General features: G+C 40.9%; 1 protein-coding gene across 2 annotated transcripts in view; it reads left to right on the top strand.

Annotated features, from left to right (window-relative positions):
- The first annotated feature begins 8,150 nt into the window (after positions 1 to 8,150).
- Positions 8,151 to 19,582, top strand: part of Kiz (kizuna centrosomal protein) — a 105,288-nt gene continuing 93,856 nt past the window's right edge. Inside the window, exons 1-3 of one of the 2 annotated variants that reach the window (XM_048455531.3) lie at positions 8,151 to 8,298; positions 13,094 to 13,156; positions 15,679 to 15,841. In XM_048455531.3, the coding sequence (XP_048311488.3) occupies positions 8,171 to 8,298; positions 13,094 to 13,156; positions 15,679 to 15,841 (354 nt within the window). In that variant the 5' untranslated portion in view covers positions 8,151 to 8,170. The remainder of the gene's footprint in view (positions 8,299 to 13,093; positions 13,157 to 15,678; positions 15,842 to 19,582) is intronic. The other variant, XM_048455528.3, reaches the window with a different exon arrangement.

The following is a 19,582-nucleotide window of genomic DNA, read 5'->3' as shown; positions in this document are numbered from 1 at the left end:
GTAGCACCCATAATAGACAATGCCTCACAGCTATTTAGAATCTTGAGGTGCCGGACTGAAAATATGGCTCAGTAGTCATGAACACTTGTTGCTATTGTAGAGGACATGGTTCAGCTCCTAGTGCCCACATCAGGTGGCTCACAATTATCTGTAACTTCAGTTCTAGGGTATCCAACACCCTCTTTTGACCTCCTCAAGCACCTGCCTATGACACACATACATACACCTAGGTGTACACATATGCACATAAGAAAACAAAAAAGTCTTGATGTAGATGTATAGATAAATGTCTGTTTATCTCTCCAAGACACATTAGCTAAAACACAAGACACAAAACAGTGGGTAAAAAAATAGTGGAACTGGGCTATGGTGACACATGTCTCTAATCCTAGCACTCCGGAGGCAGAGCCAGGCAGATATCTGTAATTTAGAGGCCATCCTGGTCTACAAAGAGAGTTCCAGGATAGCCAGGGTTGTTACACAGAGAAACACTGTCTCATAGTTAGTGGAGCTGACCAGATGGATGGCTCAGCAGGGAAGAGCATTTGCCATCAGGACCAATGCCCTGGGTTTGGTACCCAGGTCCCCACGTGGTGGAAGGAAAGAACCCATAAGTTGTTACCAGACTTCCACAGGCATACTGTAGTTGGTGCTTCCTCTACTCTCAAAGCAAAACACTCTACATAAAAACATTTTTAAAGTGGTATCATATCTACCTATAGATACAGACAGATGCATGTTTTGAATCACTCAAGAAGGCCCAATTAAGAAAGCAGGAGAAGAAATCGGAGGGTTGCTGGCAAGGATAAGAGGAATTTTTTCACGGTATATCCTTTTCCATAACTGAATTTGCATGATTATTGCCTCAGAAACAATAACGAAGAATGGGAACTCCTGGAAGCTAGCCTCCTTAAAAGAAAAGCAAAAAGCAAAACCTGAGCCATTGCATGATACAGGACCTTGAGGTAAGCAAGGCCTACCCCTTTGACCTCACTCTGCCTCCCACAGGATTGTTTTCTTGCCTTCTAAAGAAACAACTTCAGCTTGTGTTGATGGAACAACTATACTAGGTATAATTAAAAAATATCACACGGTTTGCCACATTTAATCTTCTCAACAGCCCTGAGAGAGGAGGGCACTGATACTGCCACCATTTTATAAGTGACAGACCTGGGACATAGCGAAGATAAGCATTCTGCCCGAGGCACCCAGTTTTTAAGAGCAGGAGACAGTTTACCACGTCAACGATGCACCTGATTCAAAATTCTCAACCTCTGTTCAGCCACTTCTCAAGGACACGGTGTAAGTACTTGGAGTAGGGTGAATGCTCTCTGTGGCTTCACCACCGAGGTGCCCCAGGAATGAATGAGGCCTGTGTTTCTACAAAGACTCCTAGATAATTGAACACAATGAGAAGTACAAAAATTCTCCACCGGTGCCATCTCGCCCTGTAAACATGAACACGTAGCTATCAAATTAACTGGCGTTTATTATGCAAAAACTCTTTAGTTTTAACCTTCCTGTGAGTGCACCATCATAAGAGAAGCCTAGAGTGTCTCTTTGTCTCCAGTCCTTCCAGTTAGGAGTACTTGTTGAACCCTGATGAGAAGTGTGTGCAAGTGGCAAACAATTATGAAATCCACCAAATGATGTTTGAGGAGGATCTTGGCCTTGTTACATCAATTCCTGTGTGTTGTCAACACCTACAACCTGCCACTCGTACATCCAGAGCTGCAGACCTGTCCCTGACTGGTGCACAAAGTCACAGTCCAACTCCTCAAGGGGCAAAGTGTACAAGGATAGGATGCTTCAGGGCTAGCTCTTCAGAGGACTCCTATAGAGGCAGTGCTGGAGAACTCAGAGAAGCTGATTCAAGGACTTAATTGTAGGTAGACAGGGGTTATGAGACCAAGTGAGTCTATCTCATTAAGCAGTGCCTCTAACATTTCATTTTCCCATTACTCCTCTTTAGTCTGTATTTTGACTATTATTTAGCTTTCTGGTAGCTCAGGTATTTAGTGGTTGTTGGGTTTTCTGAATTGAAAGAAAATGAGAAAATTTATTCATTGACATTTTTATTTGTCTACTTCCTAATGTTTCCAGGATCCAAACCAGAGCCTCATACATACCGTTTCTGTTCTTTTATTGGACCACCAATATCTTATCATCTCAATGTCTCCCTAAAGAGCTAAAATGCTCTTAGCAATCCCATACCTTTCTGTTTTAGCCAAGATTCACTAGACAAACAAAACCAGTAGGAGTTACATTGGGAGGTGGGGTGGGAATTGTCTTATGAGACTTTAGGGGTTATTAGTCTTATCTCCTAAGTCCTTTAACTGTTAGATCAGACCCATCCAGGTATGTAGATGCTGTAGTTTAGATACGATGACAATGTATCCCTCAAGTGTTCTTGTGCTGGGAGCTAAGTCTTCATCATGGTCTTGGTCTTGAAGTGGTACCATGTTTCTCAGATGGCACGTTGTGCAGAGTAGTTACTTAGTCACTGTGGGTGCTCCTTGATTGACAGCTCTTATGGGACTTTGGGCTATTCTCAGAGTGTGCTGATAGTAAAACTGCCTGGACCCTTATGCTGTCTTGTGACTGAAGGTCTCTCTCCCTCCGGCCAGTTCCCGATTAACCACTCTGAGGCTTAATACTAATTACAAATTGTTTGGCCTATTAGCTCAGGCTTATTGTTAACTAGCTCTTATAACTTAACCCATTTCTATTATTCTATATTTTGCCACGAGGCTTGTGGCCTATTGCCTCACATCTTGTTTCCCTGGTGGCTGCTGGCATCTCTCTGACTCCACCTTCTTTCCCCATCTTTCTGCTTGGATTTCCGGCCTACCTATATTCTACCTGGCTATTGGCCAAATCAGCTTCTTTATTAACTAATGGTAATAAGACATATTCACAGCATACAGAAGGGCATCCCACATCACTTTATCTGGTTTCCGATGTCACCATGTGATCTCTGTCATAATAACTGCTTCATCATTCTATTGTCTTCTGATAGTAGGCCTTGGCCAGAGACCAAACCAAGAGGTCATTTGACCTTGGTCTTACAGCCTTTCAAAATACATGCCAATAAATCTCTTTCATGTATAAAGTACTCAGCCTTACACATTTTGTTATAGCATAGAAAAGAAGCTGAGCGGTAGTGACTCGCGCCTTTAATCTCAGCACTCAGGAGGCAGGGGAGGCGGATCTCTGTGAGTTCGAGATCAGTCTTATCTACAGAGCAAGTTCCAGGATAGTCTCCAAAGCTACACAGATAAACTTTGTCTTGAAAAACAAAAAAACAAACAAACAAAAACAAAAAGAAAGAAAAGAAAAGAGAGAAAGAAAGGAAGGAAGGAAGGAAGGAAGAAAGGAAGAACTAACAGAGGATCATCTGCCTTATTGAAAGTAGCCTGACTTAAATATTAAACACATCTAAGGAAACAACTTCATAGCAACACCTGGACTTGTGATTGATCAAATTAGCACCAAGGCCTAGCCAGGTTCTCATGTAAAATTAATCATCATACCTCCCCTCTGGACCCCATCGCCTTTCACCAAGAATATCTTACCTGCTAGTTCCTGCCTTTCCACTTTCTGGCATCATGTGTCATCTGTCTCTCTACCATATTTATTTATTTTTCCACTTTATGTCTAGATTCATACTGTCCAACATAACAGTTATTAACTACATGTCAAATTATGTATTAATTAATTAATTAATTAATTTTGCCAGGCAATGGTGGCGTGTGCCTTTAATCCCAGCACTTGGGAGACAGAGGCAGGCAGATCTCTGTGAGTTCGAGGCCAGCCTGGTCTACAGAGCAAGTCCCAGGACAGGCTCGAAAAAGCTACAGAGAAACCCTGTCTTTTAAAAAAAAAATCATTACAATTTCAATTCCTCAGTTGTACTAGCCACCTTGAATTGTGGAATAGACATATATAGCGAGTGACCAGCACATGGGATAGAGTTAAAATTTCCATTATTGCTGCAGTCCCATGGGACAGAGTTGCTTTAGATAGTTTTTCACTAGATATAGCCTTGACTTTGACTTTTTTTATTTGAAAGAGGATCTGATTATACAATATGGTTTGTTTCAAATTCAAAAAGATCCTATTTCCACTTCTGGGTACTGGGACTATGGGCACATACCCTTGGCTAAAACTAACTGTTAATCTTTCTGTTCTAGATTTGCAGTCTCCTTACCATCTAGATATAGAAATACTCATTGAGAATTCTATGGGAAAAATAATTTAATGGATTTGTGTATGAGTCAGAAAATGTAATCTGGCTGCTGAAACAAACACCCTCAAAATACCAATGGTGCTCAGAACAAGGGTTTGTTTATTGCTCAGTTTACTTTTCCTGTGGTTTACAATTATTCATTCTTCTTTTAAGGTCTGGGATACGCCACTTGATATTCTGCATCTGCACAGCTAACAAAGAAAAGCTGGGTGGATTGTGCCACTGTGTTGGAGCCAAATCAAGAAGATGTACATCGTTGAGGCCATAGCTCATTAGCCAAACTTGTTCCTAAAGACTTACTTAACTACTAGAAAGGATGTTGTCTTTCTGAGTGGGATGGGGGCGGAGGCGGGAGGGTGAGAAGGGGAATGATTGAAGCAGAATGATGAGCACAGTGTGTTAATACATGTAGAAAATACATTCTATATAAATGCATCTTGTTCACCAACAATAATCTTGACCGCATAAGAAAAACTCTAGGTGACATAGTATATATTTTACACATCAAATGCTATGGCTTGGATATGGTCTGAGTGTGTCATCCAGGGTTTCATTACCAAAGTTTAATGGCCATTGTAAGGTATTGCAGAAGTAGAAAATAAATCTGACTATGGTATTTCAAAGTAGGGCCTGGGGGAAATGATTTGGTTTAAAATCATTAGGATGGGGAAAACTCTAAGTGATTATCAAGACAGAGACTAGGATACAGTGTCTCCCAACCAAGGAATACCAAAAATTGTCTCCAGCACACCAGAATCTACATGAGTCACTGGGATTTTTCTTGTCTAAGGAAGGAACCAACCCTGTAGAGAATTCCATCTTGAACGTCTACCTTCAAGAACGTGACACAATGTATCTATTGCTTTAGTCACCTACACTGGTGCTCTGCTATAGCAGTACTAGTGAGTTTATTTATACAATACCCAACCAGTTACTGAATTAGCTATACAAGACATAGGAAAAAATGGGAGAGGGGGTTGGGGAGATGGTTAAGAGAGCTGGTTACTCTTGCAGAAGACCCCTCGGTTCTGTTCCAAACACCCATAAGCTCACAACTACCTGTAACTCCAGTTTCTCTAGATTCTGAGGAATCCCTCCCCTAACAAACACACACACACACACACACACACGCACACGCACACACACGCACGCACATACACGCGCATGTGTGTACGTGTGTGTGTGTGTGTGTGTACGTGTGTGTGTGTGTGTGTGTGTGTGTGTGTGTGTGTATGCATGTGGAAATTTAGCGGTAGAACATTTACCTAACATACTTAAGGGCTCAATCAAAGAAGGGAGGAGGACATGATATTTATCTTTTAAAGGGTAAAGTTCTAATTTCAACATATCCCCAAAAGCCACGTTATCTTTTCATTCAGTTGCTTTAATTAACAGGTACAATAACTCCATGTAGCTTATTCAAAGACCCATGTGAATGCTGGTTCAGCATACAGGCCGGTGCTGTTGGCTTACTGAGGACACAAATTTTGAATTAAAATTACACAGATTACCAGCTGCAAGGCTTTTTCTTCATCTTTAAAACGAGGAGACCAAAGTTGAAAGTGGTAGAATAAACCTATAATTTTAGTGCTCAAGAGACAGAGGCAAGAGGATTATCATGAGTTTCAGGTCAGTAAGATCTACATAGTGTGTGGTGGGCCACCAGGGCTACATAAAAAAAACTCTTTTATAAAAAATAATTAATTAATTTAATTAAATAAGGGGCTGAAGTCAGAGTCCTTCTCACCTCTAGTTCACCCTTAGACTTGCAGGAACATTAGACAGTGACTCACAGTCCAGGCAGGCTACTAGAGGAAGTAAATAAAAGTATTGAAAGAGAGTGTCTTCTAAATTAAATATTTCAAGTGAAGAATTCTGAAGGTGTTAAATGCTTATCATTATTCCAAATGTATAATTTTGACATAAATACTTTAGAAATATTCTTTCCATTTGCTGTGTGTTACTGTTGATAAAGGAGGCTTCCGTCTAGAATTATTATATGCCATTAATGTGTCAACCATAGCCTGAGCATTTTAATTATTTTGAGTGTTTATTGTTTAACTGTATTTCATTTTAGATTCTTCTAAACTGACCTGATAAAAATTAGGATGCCAGCCAGGTGTGGTGGTATCCAGCACTCAGAAGACAGAGGCAGACTGATCTCTGAGTTTGAGACCAGCCTGGACTACAGAATGAATTCTCTGAAACCATGTCTGGAAAAAAACAAACCGGTGTGGGGGAGTGGTCAGGGGCAGGATGGTAAATGGTAAATGACTGTCTCTCCTGTTTACTCTGTGCCGCTGTGGGACAATGGCCTTTTATTCTGTCACTTATTACTATTGTTAATAAAACGCTGATTGGCCAGTAGCCAGGCAGAAAGTTGAGGAGGGGCAACAAGAATTCTGGGAAGAGGGAAGTTTCAGTCTGCGGTCGTGACCCAGAGGCAAAGGACACAAGATGTGACTGCCTCGCCGAAAAAGGTACCAAGCCATGTGGCTCACACAGACAAGAATTGTGGGCTAATATAATTTATAAGAGTTAATAAGAAGCCTGAGATACTAGGCCAATCAGCTTATAATAAATGTAGACTTCTGTGTGATTTCTTTGGGACTTAACAACTGTGGGAACCGGGCAGGACAGAAAACTATCAACAGAATGATGCTCAGTCAACACTGCTATTTTCTGAATGTAATTATTAAATTGTTATCTTAGAAGAATGTGCAGACATAAGTAAAATATCTTAAAAATAAAAGGTGTAGTGTTACAGCTCTGAGGGAAAGATTTCCTGGCAGTCAGGAGCCAAGGAATACCACAAAGTCACACTGCACAACAAACCTCACATAAGAGATTTATTGGGAAAGACAGAAGAGGATGTCTCCTCTGCTCATGAGAGAAGCAGCAAAGAACCGAGCAGGAGACATACTTAGGATTTCTTGAGGGCATGAGCTTTCCAGGTTGGCCTGGGATTGGTGGGAGTTTGGGGCCTGATCTTAGGCTTTTTTTTACTGTAAGGTGAAGCTTGTTGGCTGCATTTCAAGGGGCTGGAAATGGTCCATTTAGACATTAGTCTGTGGGGTGGATCCTGGTCACTCACCCCACAGACTACTCTAGGGGGCCTAAGAAAAGTTATTTATTTTTGTCAGGATTCTAGCAAAACTTTTGTTTTATATGTATAGGTTGTTTTTCTCATTGTCATGATTAAATACTTAAGAGAGAGAAGCAACTTAAGAAGGATTTTTTTTCTGGTTTCTGGGTTCCAGAGCCACCATGTTAAGAAAGGGATGGCAGAGTCCATGACAGCAAAAGTGCGCAGTTGTCACTCCTCACATCTGGGTAGAGCCAAGAAACAAGGCACAGGGAATTCTGACACTCATCTTGTTTTCCGTTTTTATGTAGTCTGGCCCTGCCTGTAAAAGTTGATGGCAACTGGAGCCATCACGTTCCTAGGACAGCATGGGACTACATATATCTGCTGAGTATTTGGAGTCCTTAATTTTTTTTCTTCTTCTGGCTTTTTGCTTTGCTTTTTAAGTGCTGATAGCAAAACAACTTTGTTACGGTATCTCCCTGCAAATTCTAAAAAGAAAAGAGGCAGGGAAAGGAGTGGAAACAAGAAACTTCATCTGATAAGATGAATACAGTCGGAAGGGATTCTATAGCAGGAGCAGGGAAGAGCAACGCAGCTTTAACAGAGTGACGGTGACACAACTCCCTGGGCTTCTGGTCCCTAAGTAACCGGTACCACTAGGGTTCGCCTCCTTGCCAGGTTCTCAGCCTCCACCCCGCCCCGCCCGGCATACTGCCCCGCCTCCTCGGCGCCCCGCCTCCGTCCCGCCCTCTTCAGGCGGCCTAGCTCCTTGTTTACCCGCGTTGCATGTCGGGGCGGTCTCCTTTGGCAAAGGAGGCCTTCGCGCTGCCCCCATGGAGATGCCGCGAGGGCTCGGTGGCGGTGGCGGTGGCGGGCGCCAGGTGCCCGCCGCGTCCGCGCCCTTGGCGAGCCCCAACTACTACGAAAGGGTGGGCCAGCTCCTGCAGGCACTGCGGGAAAGGTACGGTCGCGGGACGGGGCGGGGAGTCAGCTGCGCCACTGAGACCTTCGGGTACCCTGTCTGGCGTTCCTTCCCATTCCCTGCCAAAGGTTCGCCAGGCCCGGGACCCGCCTGCGACCCTCCACTAGCTCCGGATGGGGTCTGGAGCACAAAGTTCAACACAAATGACCCTATGTTTGAGTTAGGCACAGAGAGAGAGACTAGAATCTCCCATGGCAACTAAAGCCGTGTCTCTCAGCCTGAGGATGCGGCCAGAAGTCAGAGTGGGAGTTCTTTTGCCTGCCAGTCCCCCATCAAGTCGTGTGAATTTCTCTAGTCCTCCTCACCCTCTCTTCAAATTGTCATCCTAGTTTAACACTCACACTGCATCAGTGAAGACGGGTCCAGGAACGCAGACTGGAGTGGGGTGGTGTGCGTGTAAGTGTATATTTAAAACTCACGCGCTCTGTTAAAATGCAGGAGTCATTTGAAGTTATCTGGGGCTGCCTAAATTTTTAGTGAAGGGATGAAATTTTCAACGAGCTCAACTTCGAGGGTTGGCATTGCCTTTAATTAAGGCATGAAAGATGAGAACCATTGGAAACAGCTAGATCTAAGAATGCATAAGTAGAGAAAATTGTAAAGCGATTGACGATAAATAACCACGTGAAAGATAAGTTGTCGGAACACTTATTTAGCTGCCAAATTAATTGGACTTAGAAATCTCATTAGTTGACAAGAAAGGAAATAGATTTTTGGATCTCTTGATAAATAAAACATTTAATGCGTGTTAAAGTTACAGAATCATTCAGATGGAACAGGAGAGCTCTGAGATAACGAGAATTGCAGTGAGGTAAAGTAAGCGATTTTTCAAAGGAACTACATCTCATGCTAGACTTCATTTTTTTCAGTTGTTTGTGAACTATTTACCACAGGCCTTAGGTGTCCTTTCCGTGTTTTTTCTGTTTTCTACATCCTGTTTTCTTTCTGATGCACTCCTGCTCCTAGGGATCTCGTAATCTCCCACTTTAAAAAAAAAAATTAATCAGTTATGGGTGTGCTTGTGGTAGTGTATGCTGAAGAGGCAGAAATAGGAGGATCACAGGTTCAAGGCCAGCCTAGGCTACGTAATGAGTTCCAGGTCACCCAGGACAATCTCTATGTAATATGTATGTATGTATGTATGTATGTATCTATCTATCTATCTATCTATCTATCTATCTATCTATCTATCTATCTATCTATCATTCCCTGTAGAGCATTTCTTTCCCAAACACTTCCTAATGTTTGTACCTTCAGCTTGCTTACTGCTTTCTTGGGGAGCAAAGGTGACATCTTTCCTTTTTTTTTTTTCCTTTGGCCTACATTGAGTATTCTGGGAGGGAAGAAATGACACCTAGCAGACCCTTTGGCTTACAGTGTAGTTCATTTGGTAAAAGGTGTTTGGTAAAATGTTTGAGTTTATGAGTGGAATCCAAGAGTCAGTTAGCTAGTGTCTAGGTGTTATGAATGCCTTATGTAGAACCCAGTGGCCTCGTGTTGTCATGAAATAACGAAACTTTTCTAGTCATCCAAGGTGATATTAAATGTCTTCATATACCAGATAATTAAAAAACAAGACTTTGTTTCTGTGCCTTTAGCTTGTTGCTGTAGTTGAAGAGTTGTCTAATTACCTTGGGCCTTGACTCATTTGTGTTTCATAGCCAAAGATCTGGTCTTAAAATGTGACTGATTTAAATGACATTCTTTTTGAACTAAGTCCGTGGTGAGTTATTTTTGCTTTCTATGCTTGAAACACCTGGCTGTTTATGGCCCTTATGGCACAGTAACTGTAGTGGTTATCCACTTTATGTTTAGCGCTTCTTGCTTTAATTATTAAGCAAGGTGAGGTTGTTGACGTTATATAAGAAATTGGAATCACATTTTATGGCCTGTTCATGGTCCTGCATTTGAAGATTTGTTTTATTTTTAAGTCAGTATAAATCTGTTCCTGTTTGTGATCATTTTTCATTTTAAGACTCTGTAAGTAATTCTAATTAATGCATACTGCACACAAGATAGAGAAGCAAATAACTTTAGAGAGAACACTACAGTAAGAACACAGGAGCATGAGTTCTAGCCATGGCAAGTCCTGAGACCTTGACAAAGGGTCATCTGGCCTTTTTGAACTTTGGTTCTTCAGCAGAATGAGGGAACTAGATTAATACGTAGAATAAGGATTCATTGTCTTTCTTTCTTTCTCCTCTAATTCTTCTTCTTCTTCTTCTTCTTTTTTTTCTTCTTCCTCCTCTTCCTCTTCCTCTTCTTCCTCTTCTTTTTAAACTAGGTAGTAGGCTTTTAAAATATTAAAGCTGTGCTGGTGAAATGGATCCACAGGTGAAGGTGCCTGCTGTCAAACTTAATGCCCTGCGTTTGATCCCACCTCCAGGGTGGGAGGAGAGAAATGATTCATGAAAGTTGTCCTTTGACTGCCACACATGAATGTGTTTGAGGACACACATGCACACGCACGCACACACACATACATACATACAAATAAATGTAATAACATTTTAAGCTAAAAGCCAGTCTCAGCATAGGGAGCGCTGTCTCCTGAACGTCTGTGGTCCTCTCGAATGCTGCTATTTGGATAGCAGTCGGAAATGCTTTATCAATTTGGAAACTTTAGAGAAGCAGGAGATTAACGGCAACAACAAATACAGTTCAGCCTTTCTCACCCCTTTTAGAGGCAGTCATTGAAAGGTTAGCTGAGCTGATAGCTGGGCTTTCCCTTTGAAACTGCCCTGTTTTGAACCCCAGTCATCTTCTCTGTATTCACACATAGGTGTAATTATATAGCTTGAATGTTTTTCTGTGTGTATTTAGTGCTTTCTCTGTATTGTCGTGAAAGTCAATAATTGAATCTAAAAGAGTCTAATGGAGTGACATGGTGCAGTGTGTATAGTGCCCACAAGTGTGGTAGAAACATATAAGTGGGACGGATGCTTAACAATTATTGTATATAAAAACATCCTTTGAAAGGTCCATTAACCAGCCCCAGTTATTTTCAATGGTGATATTGATTCAGGGTAACATATCATAATGGTCCAGAAATTGACACTGAGGCATTAGTTGAGTAGAGCTGAGGGTGATGGAAAATTGTCGTATTGAGGCACAGACAGAACAAGTGCCTTAAAATGCAGAATATCCAGCCTTGTAAGAACAGCCAGCTGTGAAAACCCAGATGAGAGGCACAAGTGACTGAAGTGTGGGCTGTGTAAGCATCTCAGGTTTGGGCATTTCAAAGTCTGAAATAGAGATTTGCTATGTAGACTTCACATAGTGATCCTACCATTAAGCCTTCCCTTTGACTTTCACTGAGGTAAATATCAAGTTTTTAAGCCTTATGTTTAAAACTCACACGAAGGACCACCATTTAGAGATGCAGCAGCATGGAGGAGGGAGTTAGAAGAGAGGAGTTGGCGAGATCAGCACATTTTGCATGGAATAGAGAGCCACAATGTGTCTGACTGCGGTTGCTAAGATATGGAGTGTTTGGAGAGAGGAAGTGTGATTAGCAGGTGTCTGCATCCCCCGAAGAGGGAACTGAGACCAAAGAACTTACAGTTTGGGAGGTGATGGACTTTTGGGGAAATGGTGCCCCCCCCTTCACTAGATACCACAGATTCATTTTAAAATAAAGTCAGGCTTATAGCAAAGTTGCAAACATGGGACAAAGACTTCCAGCATTTTCCTCACCCCGATTCTTCTGAAGCCCCGATACTGTATTTTCATTTTCTCTTTCCATATGCCTATTCAGATCAATGCTCTTCTCTGCAATATTTGAAACTGCAAGTGTGATAGCCTATCACCACTAAAATCTTCAGTGTGCTTAAAAAAAAAATAAGAATACCCTTTTAGATAGCCACGGTACAGCTTTCACAGTTACCTGTCAGCCTTGCTGCGCCAGTCCACACACTCACGCCAGACACCAGTTGTCCTGGCAATGTCCTCTTTTCCTTCTGGTCCTTACTGGTCTAGGGTTTCATTGGGAAACATGGTTTGCACTTTGTGTGCCATATCTCTTCTGTCTTCTTGGAGGGAATTTTTTGGTCCGTCCCTGTTGGTCATGGTTCTGACAATTTAAGTTTTCTGGGTCCTTTTGAGGATTCCTCATGATCAGACTTCAGTCTTTCAGTCCTGGCTGTAATACCATGGCGGCATAGCATTCTAGATGTACTTAAAGATCCATTTAAGTGCAAATTCCCTGTACCATCTAGTCATTCATTTTTCCTGAGTTAAACACCAAATTGGTTATAGAACCCTTGAAGGTTTAATAATCATGATCTCAACACATATTTCTATTGTGGAAATAAATATATGATGTCCTTTCCACATTTATTCTGAGTTCATTCTTCTTTCTTTGTTTGCTTTCAGAGACAAGGTCTCGTGTCTCCAGCTGGCCTCAAACATTTTCTCCTACTTTGAGAATCCTTGTCAGCTAGGTTTTCACTATATAACCCAGGCTGACTTCAATGTCCTGATCCTCTTGCCATAACCTCTCAAGTGCTGGGTTTACAGGCATGCACAACAGAGCTCCACTGATGTTGAGAATCTTGAGTTTTTGCTTCATATTGGTGTTCCCCTTGTTTCTTCTGCTTCCTTGGTGATAGATCTTTGTTTAAACCACTCATAACATTTTCTCTTTTTTCAAATAGATTGATGGAACAGTCTCACAAAGGCGTGATTTGAAAGGTTGTCATGGTCTGAATACAGTAAAAACAGCGTATACAATACAGTGACTGATTCTCTTGTTGTTGTTGTTGTTGTACTACAGTGAAAAGAAGAGATTCGACCTGGAAGACAAGCTTTCTGAATCCAATAAGTCCGCTAAGTGCAGGTGAGAGGTGACAGTGAGGAGTGTCCAGCTTGTTTGCAGCTGCTAGTCGGAATTTCATCCCTACCCTTGTGGTGACTGCACACACCTTTAATATCGGCACTCTAGAGGCACAAACAGGCAGATCTCGTGAGTTTGAGGCCAGCCTGGTCTACATAGTAAGTTCCAAGCCATCTAGGACTACATACCCTGTTTCCAAAAAAAGGAAAAAAAAAAAAAAGAAAAGAAAAAAGAAAAGAGAACCCCTACTATTATATTATAGTTCTTATAGTTGGAATGTTTTTGTCATTATTTTATTTTCAATGCATAATAATTTGAAGTAAATACTATGATTTTATATAGCTATTATAAACATTTTGTTTTAAGTATTTAGTTTTTGTGTTAGCAATATGATTTTACTTAATTTTTTTGTTTTTATTTTTCGAGACAGGGTTGCTCTGTAGCTTTGGAACCTGTCCTAGAACTAGCTCTTACAGACCACGCTGGCCTCCAACTCACAGAGATCCACCTGCCTCTGCCTCCCGAGTGCTGTGATTAAAGGCATGTCCCACCACTGCTCAGCTTGCTTAAATATTTTAAAATAAGGCAGTATCGTCTTCTTTGTTCTTATTTAAACATATTTATTTCCTGTAGTGGTTAAATCATGTTATTGTTGCAGCTGATTTGCTAACTTTTATCCATCTTTCAGGCCTTGCCTGAGAAATTGCCACCCCTGTGAGGGCCTCCTTGCAGGTTCAGCTAGGACAGGTTATTCTGAAAAGTCCCTTCCTTTTCCTCATAGTCTTCAGCACTTGGTAATTACCTGCTTGTTTTTCTGTTGACTGTAGCTAGACAGTTTTCGTACTTGTACTCCTGAATAGAGGTGGGTTTGCTTGGGTGGATGGATGGCTTACATGACCAGTTTTGAAGGCTAATAGCAAGAGTGAGGACTAGAGTTTGAGTGGAGAAGACATGGCTGCTAAGCAGCTTTATTAAGTCTCTAGATATGAGTGTGTGGAGTCACCCTCCATTACCGTCATTTGTGTCAAAAATGCAGGTACAGGTAGTAAAAACAGTGATAGGTTGTTTTATTCAGAAGGAAAAATGAAGACAGACAATCACAGTTAAAGCACGTGTTGTTAATATGATAATCTTCTGGTCTGGGGAGATGGCTCAGTGAGGAAGTCCTTGGCTGGGCATGCCTGAGGACTTAAGTTCAGAGTCCACATAAAGCCTGACATGGTGGTGCTGTCTGAAATCCCATATCAAGATGGTAGGCAGAGACCAAGCTTCCTAGGAATTTGTAAACCAGCTAATCTGGTATATGTTGTGGTGAACAAGAGACCCTGTCTCAAACGAGATAAAAGGTGAGGAATGATACCTGAGGTTGTCCTCTGACTTGCACAGAACACACATTCATACATTAACACCCCTACCACTGCCCCAAAAATGGGAGGGGGCAGGGATTTCAGAAATCTTGTTGACCTAGAGTTAGAGGTTTAAGATCTATTGTTGATTAAGTTTTGAAATTTCTAGGATCTTCAAAAATCTGTCCTGGGAAGGTAAATACATAGTAGATGAGAGAATCTAAAATATCTTACTGGGCCAATAATATAAATGCTCCATAAGGTGCTTCTCTGTGGTTCAGTTCATTGTGAATAAAGAAGAAGATTAGCATATCAGTCTATGAGAAGAAAAGTTTGTGTACTTAGCTGTCTACTATGTCTTTTAGTTTTACAATTTGGATAAGAGTCTCCAAAAGGTTTCTCAGAGTTTAATTTTGCTACTAAATATTTTACTAACATTAACATGTAATACATTTTTACATTATTTAAATGATAGTTTTTGTATTTTAAATTCTCTTAATTTTATGGACTGTAGTTTATAGTTTGATTCTGCTTTTATATGAACGATTAATTTAAAAATTGCCATCATATAGAAACTGGGCTAAGTCTGCATCTGAATGCAGTTCTCTTGAAACCAGATTCCTGTTTAAGAAATAAATCCAGAGCTGGGTGTGGTGGTACACACCTTTAATTCTGGAACTCAGAAGGCAGGGCAGGCAGATCTTTTCGAGGCTAGCCTGGTCTATAGAGTAAGTTCCAGGATAGCCAGGGCTACAAAGAGAAACCCTGTCTCCAAAAACCAAAACCAAAAAACAAAACAAAAGAAAAAGATTCATGTAGCTGGGCATGGTGCCACATACCTGTAATATTCACACGGGGCAAGCCAAGGAAGAGGACCGCAAGTTCCAGCCCATCCTAGGCTGTTTGGTGAGACCTGTCCTAACTACATGAGTCTTTCCTGTGTTGTCCAGTGGCACTGTACATTTCTCATGAGAAGTATGTCATGCTGTTGCCAATGTGATAGCATAACAATTTTCTTTCTCTAAACTTCCATATGCATTCTGTTCCCTGGGCGTCAATGCTTTGAGTAAAATTTCTTAGATTTTTATTGTCTTATTAACACTTTTGTTAAAGAAAATTATTCTTAAGTTTGTTAAATTTGAGTTATATTATTAAAGATCTACTTTTTTTTCCCTTAAGAGCTGAACTGAAACGTACAAAACTAAAGAAATATCTGAAGGAAATCTGTGAATCTGAAAGGAGGGCTCATCTCCGAAACCAAGGATATTTAAAGAAGTTCGAGTGTGTCCAGACTTACATTGAACACTTGACCACTAATTCAGAGAAGCTTCAGAAACTGAAGGTAGCATCTTGTTTTCTACAATGTGTTTTGAAAATCTTTCCCAGATCAGTGGCAGCCACTTTCAGTTGTCTGAACAGGGTTATTTGTTATTGTGTGAATTTAAGCAACAGTAAGGTTCCTTTTAGAAGTCAATTCCCTCTTTGAGTCCTTTTTTTTTTTTTCCTGTTTTTTTGTCTCTTTTGGTCTGGGCTGCTCTCTTCAGGTCAAGAGTCCATTAGGGATGGGGACCACTGAGGAGTGCTCCCTGGGAGTTCACCTTCATGCTCGTGGCCCCGTGGTATAGTGCCTGCTGTTCACGGCTTCCTTTTATTCTGGCGCCTTAGTTCCTTCTAGTGCATGCCTACATGGTGCTCTGAAACTTATGCCAAGGTTGGAGGGCCGGAAGCTTGGCTTTTCCCCCTGCTGTTTGCAGTGGCAGGTGTTGTTGTCCAGGTTAACCCAACAGAATACTGGCTATAGAAGAAGTTGTTTTCAGTGTTTTTTACTTATGGTCTAGCAGTTCTCTAGCCTAATTTTATTGCAAAACCTTCAAATATACAGAAAAATCAAAGGAATTATTCTAGTGGGCACATATTCTCCACTAGATGTAACAGGTGTAAATATTTTGCAGTATTTATTTTGTATATGCATGTGGGCTTCTCAAAATCTTCTGCTTACATCATGATCCTTCTCTCCTAAGTTCTAAGCACAAGAGTAGTCTCTTATATAATTATATTCTTCTTATCATCCTTAAAACTAATTATCCACAGTACCATTTAATATTCAGCTCATATTCAAATCTTTTCAGTTTCCCTGAAAAGCATCTTGTATTTCTAGACCATGAGCCCATTAGAGTTTACATGTAATTTGGATATATATTATCATCGTGACCTTCAAAGTCTATTTTAATCTAATTCCAAAAAATTTTTTTTTTCATGGCATTGGCTATTTTGATGAAAGCAGCCAATTGCTGGTCACTTGAAGTTTGAGTTTTGGTTTCCTTATCCAGAATCTGCCCCCACCTCCCGCTGCATCCACTATGAACTGGAAATGTGGTTGGACTAGCCCTGCCTGGCAGGACTTTGTGCAGTCCCAAGAATGCTCTGTGTCTGTACAGTGTCCTCTGATACAGCCGTACTATGGAGCCATGACATGTGACTTGACATTATACTGCAGTTCTAGTTGATTTTGGTAAGAGTCTCAGGTGAATCATGCTTCCTGAAGTATCCAATAAGGAGTCCCTGATGTCAGTGTCATGTGGTCCCACATGAGTGAGGCAGTCCTTGAGCTGTTGGTTAAGATGGTAACCTCTAGAGACCTGTTTTAAGGTACTTTACCTCCTCCTCCTACAACATAGTAAATAATCTATGGAGTGATGGCTTGACTTCACTGGAAGATCATATTCTTCACTAGCCTTTTATCCGCTGGTTTGGGGATCTATTGATGAACCTTCCTGAGAGAGTTATTGTAATGAAGTTTGTTCAGAGCGTCATTTTCAGATATATCTTCCATTAACTGACCGTCTTGTCAGAGACCAGCTTCAACAAGGATACCACTTACCAGGATCAGGGCATGGGGATTAAAATATAAGTAAAGAGAACGAAGACATGAGTGAAAATAACAAGCAGAAGTATGGGAAATAACGGGAGTGAGTTCCAGGGAATTCTCAGATTGCCCAAGTTTAATTTCCATTTGCTTAAAATACCCCAACCCCAAAAGGTAGGCGTAAGATAAAATACTGCATTCATGTGATACAAGGGATGAACAGACCAGTTGAAGAATGACGGGCTACGTTCTTAGTTAAACATTCTGTTGCCAGAACAAGATAAGTATTGTTCACACCCTAGGCCAAACTACTCCCTGGGTGGAGTCCATAGTTATCTCCCTAAGGGAATAGGAACTTAGTTGGATCCTTAGACTTTTGTTTGAGGTAGAAACAGATCTATTCCTAATACCTGAAATACCAGGTTTGGATAACAGCCACACCTGTTGACAATAACCTTGCAAGAGCAGAACTCTCTGATCTAAATCAGGATGACTTTAGTTTGAGGTAGAATGGACCTATACCTATGGACCCCGTCACTTTCTTCTGTAACAAAGAGGAATTTCCTCTTTGCGCCCTCCCTATTTCTCAATAGCATGATGAACATAATGTTTTTTACTTAATTAGTATATTATAAACAGGTATTTTTGTTCCTGTTTTTACAAAATAGCCAATGTAAGTCTCTATGTTTGGGTGCTGGGATTGAAACTAGTACCTTAAATGGAGCTCAGCACATATACTGAGCTCCACCTGCAGCCACTGGGAGTCATTAGATGGCCCTTGTACGGGAGCCTTTAGATTGTGAGCCTTATTTTCCTTGGGGCATAGCAGGATGCTGTAAATGTGCCTTGTGTCTTCTCTGCCTGTAGCCTTTTGCTCAAAGGGTTGTAGTGGCTTAAGTGGGGCAGCAGAGTTTAGAAACCAAGTTCTGGGATTAGCTGTGTTTAAGCTTTAGCAAGTTTTCCTCTCAGTATTCCAGTCAAGAGCTTAAGGTTCAGAAGCAGTTGCCATTGTTCACATTGTAAACTACTCAGAGATTTCACATAGAAAGTAAAGCAGTGGACAAATCAGGAATAAAGGAAATAATAGAAAATTTTCTCATTTTTATATCATATGACCTTATCCAATGATTTCTTCTTATAATCAAATGTTAGAGAAAGGAATTGGAATCATCCTTTGTAAATAATTTTATATTAGAGTATTATTTACACATAACATATGTTTTAGAAACTTGTATAATGAGCTAGGAAAGAGTATCAGTATAGGAGATCTTTTTTTTTTTCAGAAAAGAACAAACTTTATAAGAATATGGAAAGTTTTATTTACAACATGCTTCAAAAATTACATAGATTATGTTACTTTAAATTTTGGAACAAGAATTCCTTGTTTGAGACAATTCTGTTGATGAAATAAAAGAATAGGTCATGTAGCTGCAGCTGGAAGGACATGAGATACATGTAGCGCTGGATTTAGCAGTCACACAGAATCCACAGCTGCTTGCTGAGCACATGTCCACAGAACCCAGCACTAATGTCAGAAGCCCAGTTTGTGACCATTAGTTTAGCTGTAAGCAGAGGTTTGTCCTAGGAGATGTTGGTCTTCTATGCCAGTGTCTCGTGTTGGCCTTAGTTATGATGGGGTCATCTGTTCCCTCTTAATGCTTTTTTGCTTTGATGCCAGATCTTTACCTCCTTGCTAAAGACCTTGGGTAAATTACTTAAAGATGTTCAGAGCCCATCACCTAGGCCTCCAAATGTTGCAGACTTTGTCCTGAATAGATCATAGTTAATACACATGAACTTAAAATTCGTAGATTCCAGGAAGGAGAACAAGTAGAAACAATTTTTGGGAGATGGAGGTTTTTCTCAGTTACATTTGGTCAGTTTCTCCTCTTTTGTAGAGATGAGTGTGTCCCACCTTTTTGTATATATAATGCTAAAATCCTTTAGAATAGCTTGAGAGCTGAAAAAGAATGAACTGATCGCATGGCTCAGCTTATAATTTTCTGCAGTGGCTCTGGAGCAGTGTGGGCTGAGAATGAATGGGCAGGGGTGCACATGGTACTGGAGAATTAGTCATGTACTCCTATAGACAGAGAAACCTCCCTGGGCTTTGAGAGGCCCTAAACACAGGTACTCAGGTACTGGAACGTTGGAGCACAGAGAAAGGGCCTTAAGACACGTATAGAGTATTTATTTACTAATATATGTGCAGCCTCC

The sequence above is a fragment of the Myodes glareolus genome, chromosome 10 (genome assembly GCF_982192425.1).
Source record: "Myodes glareolus chromosome 10, mMyoGla1.1, whole genome shotgun sequence".
NCBI classification, from domain to species: domain Eukaryota; kingdom Metazoa; phylum Chordata; class Mammalia; order Rodentia; family Cricetidae; genus Myodes; species Myodes glareolus.
Note: the sequence above shows the minus strand (reverse complement) of the source record. Positions and strands in the feature narration are given on the sequence as shown.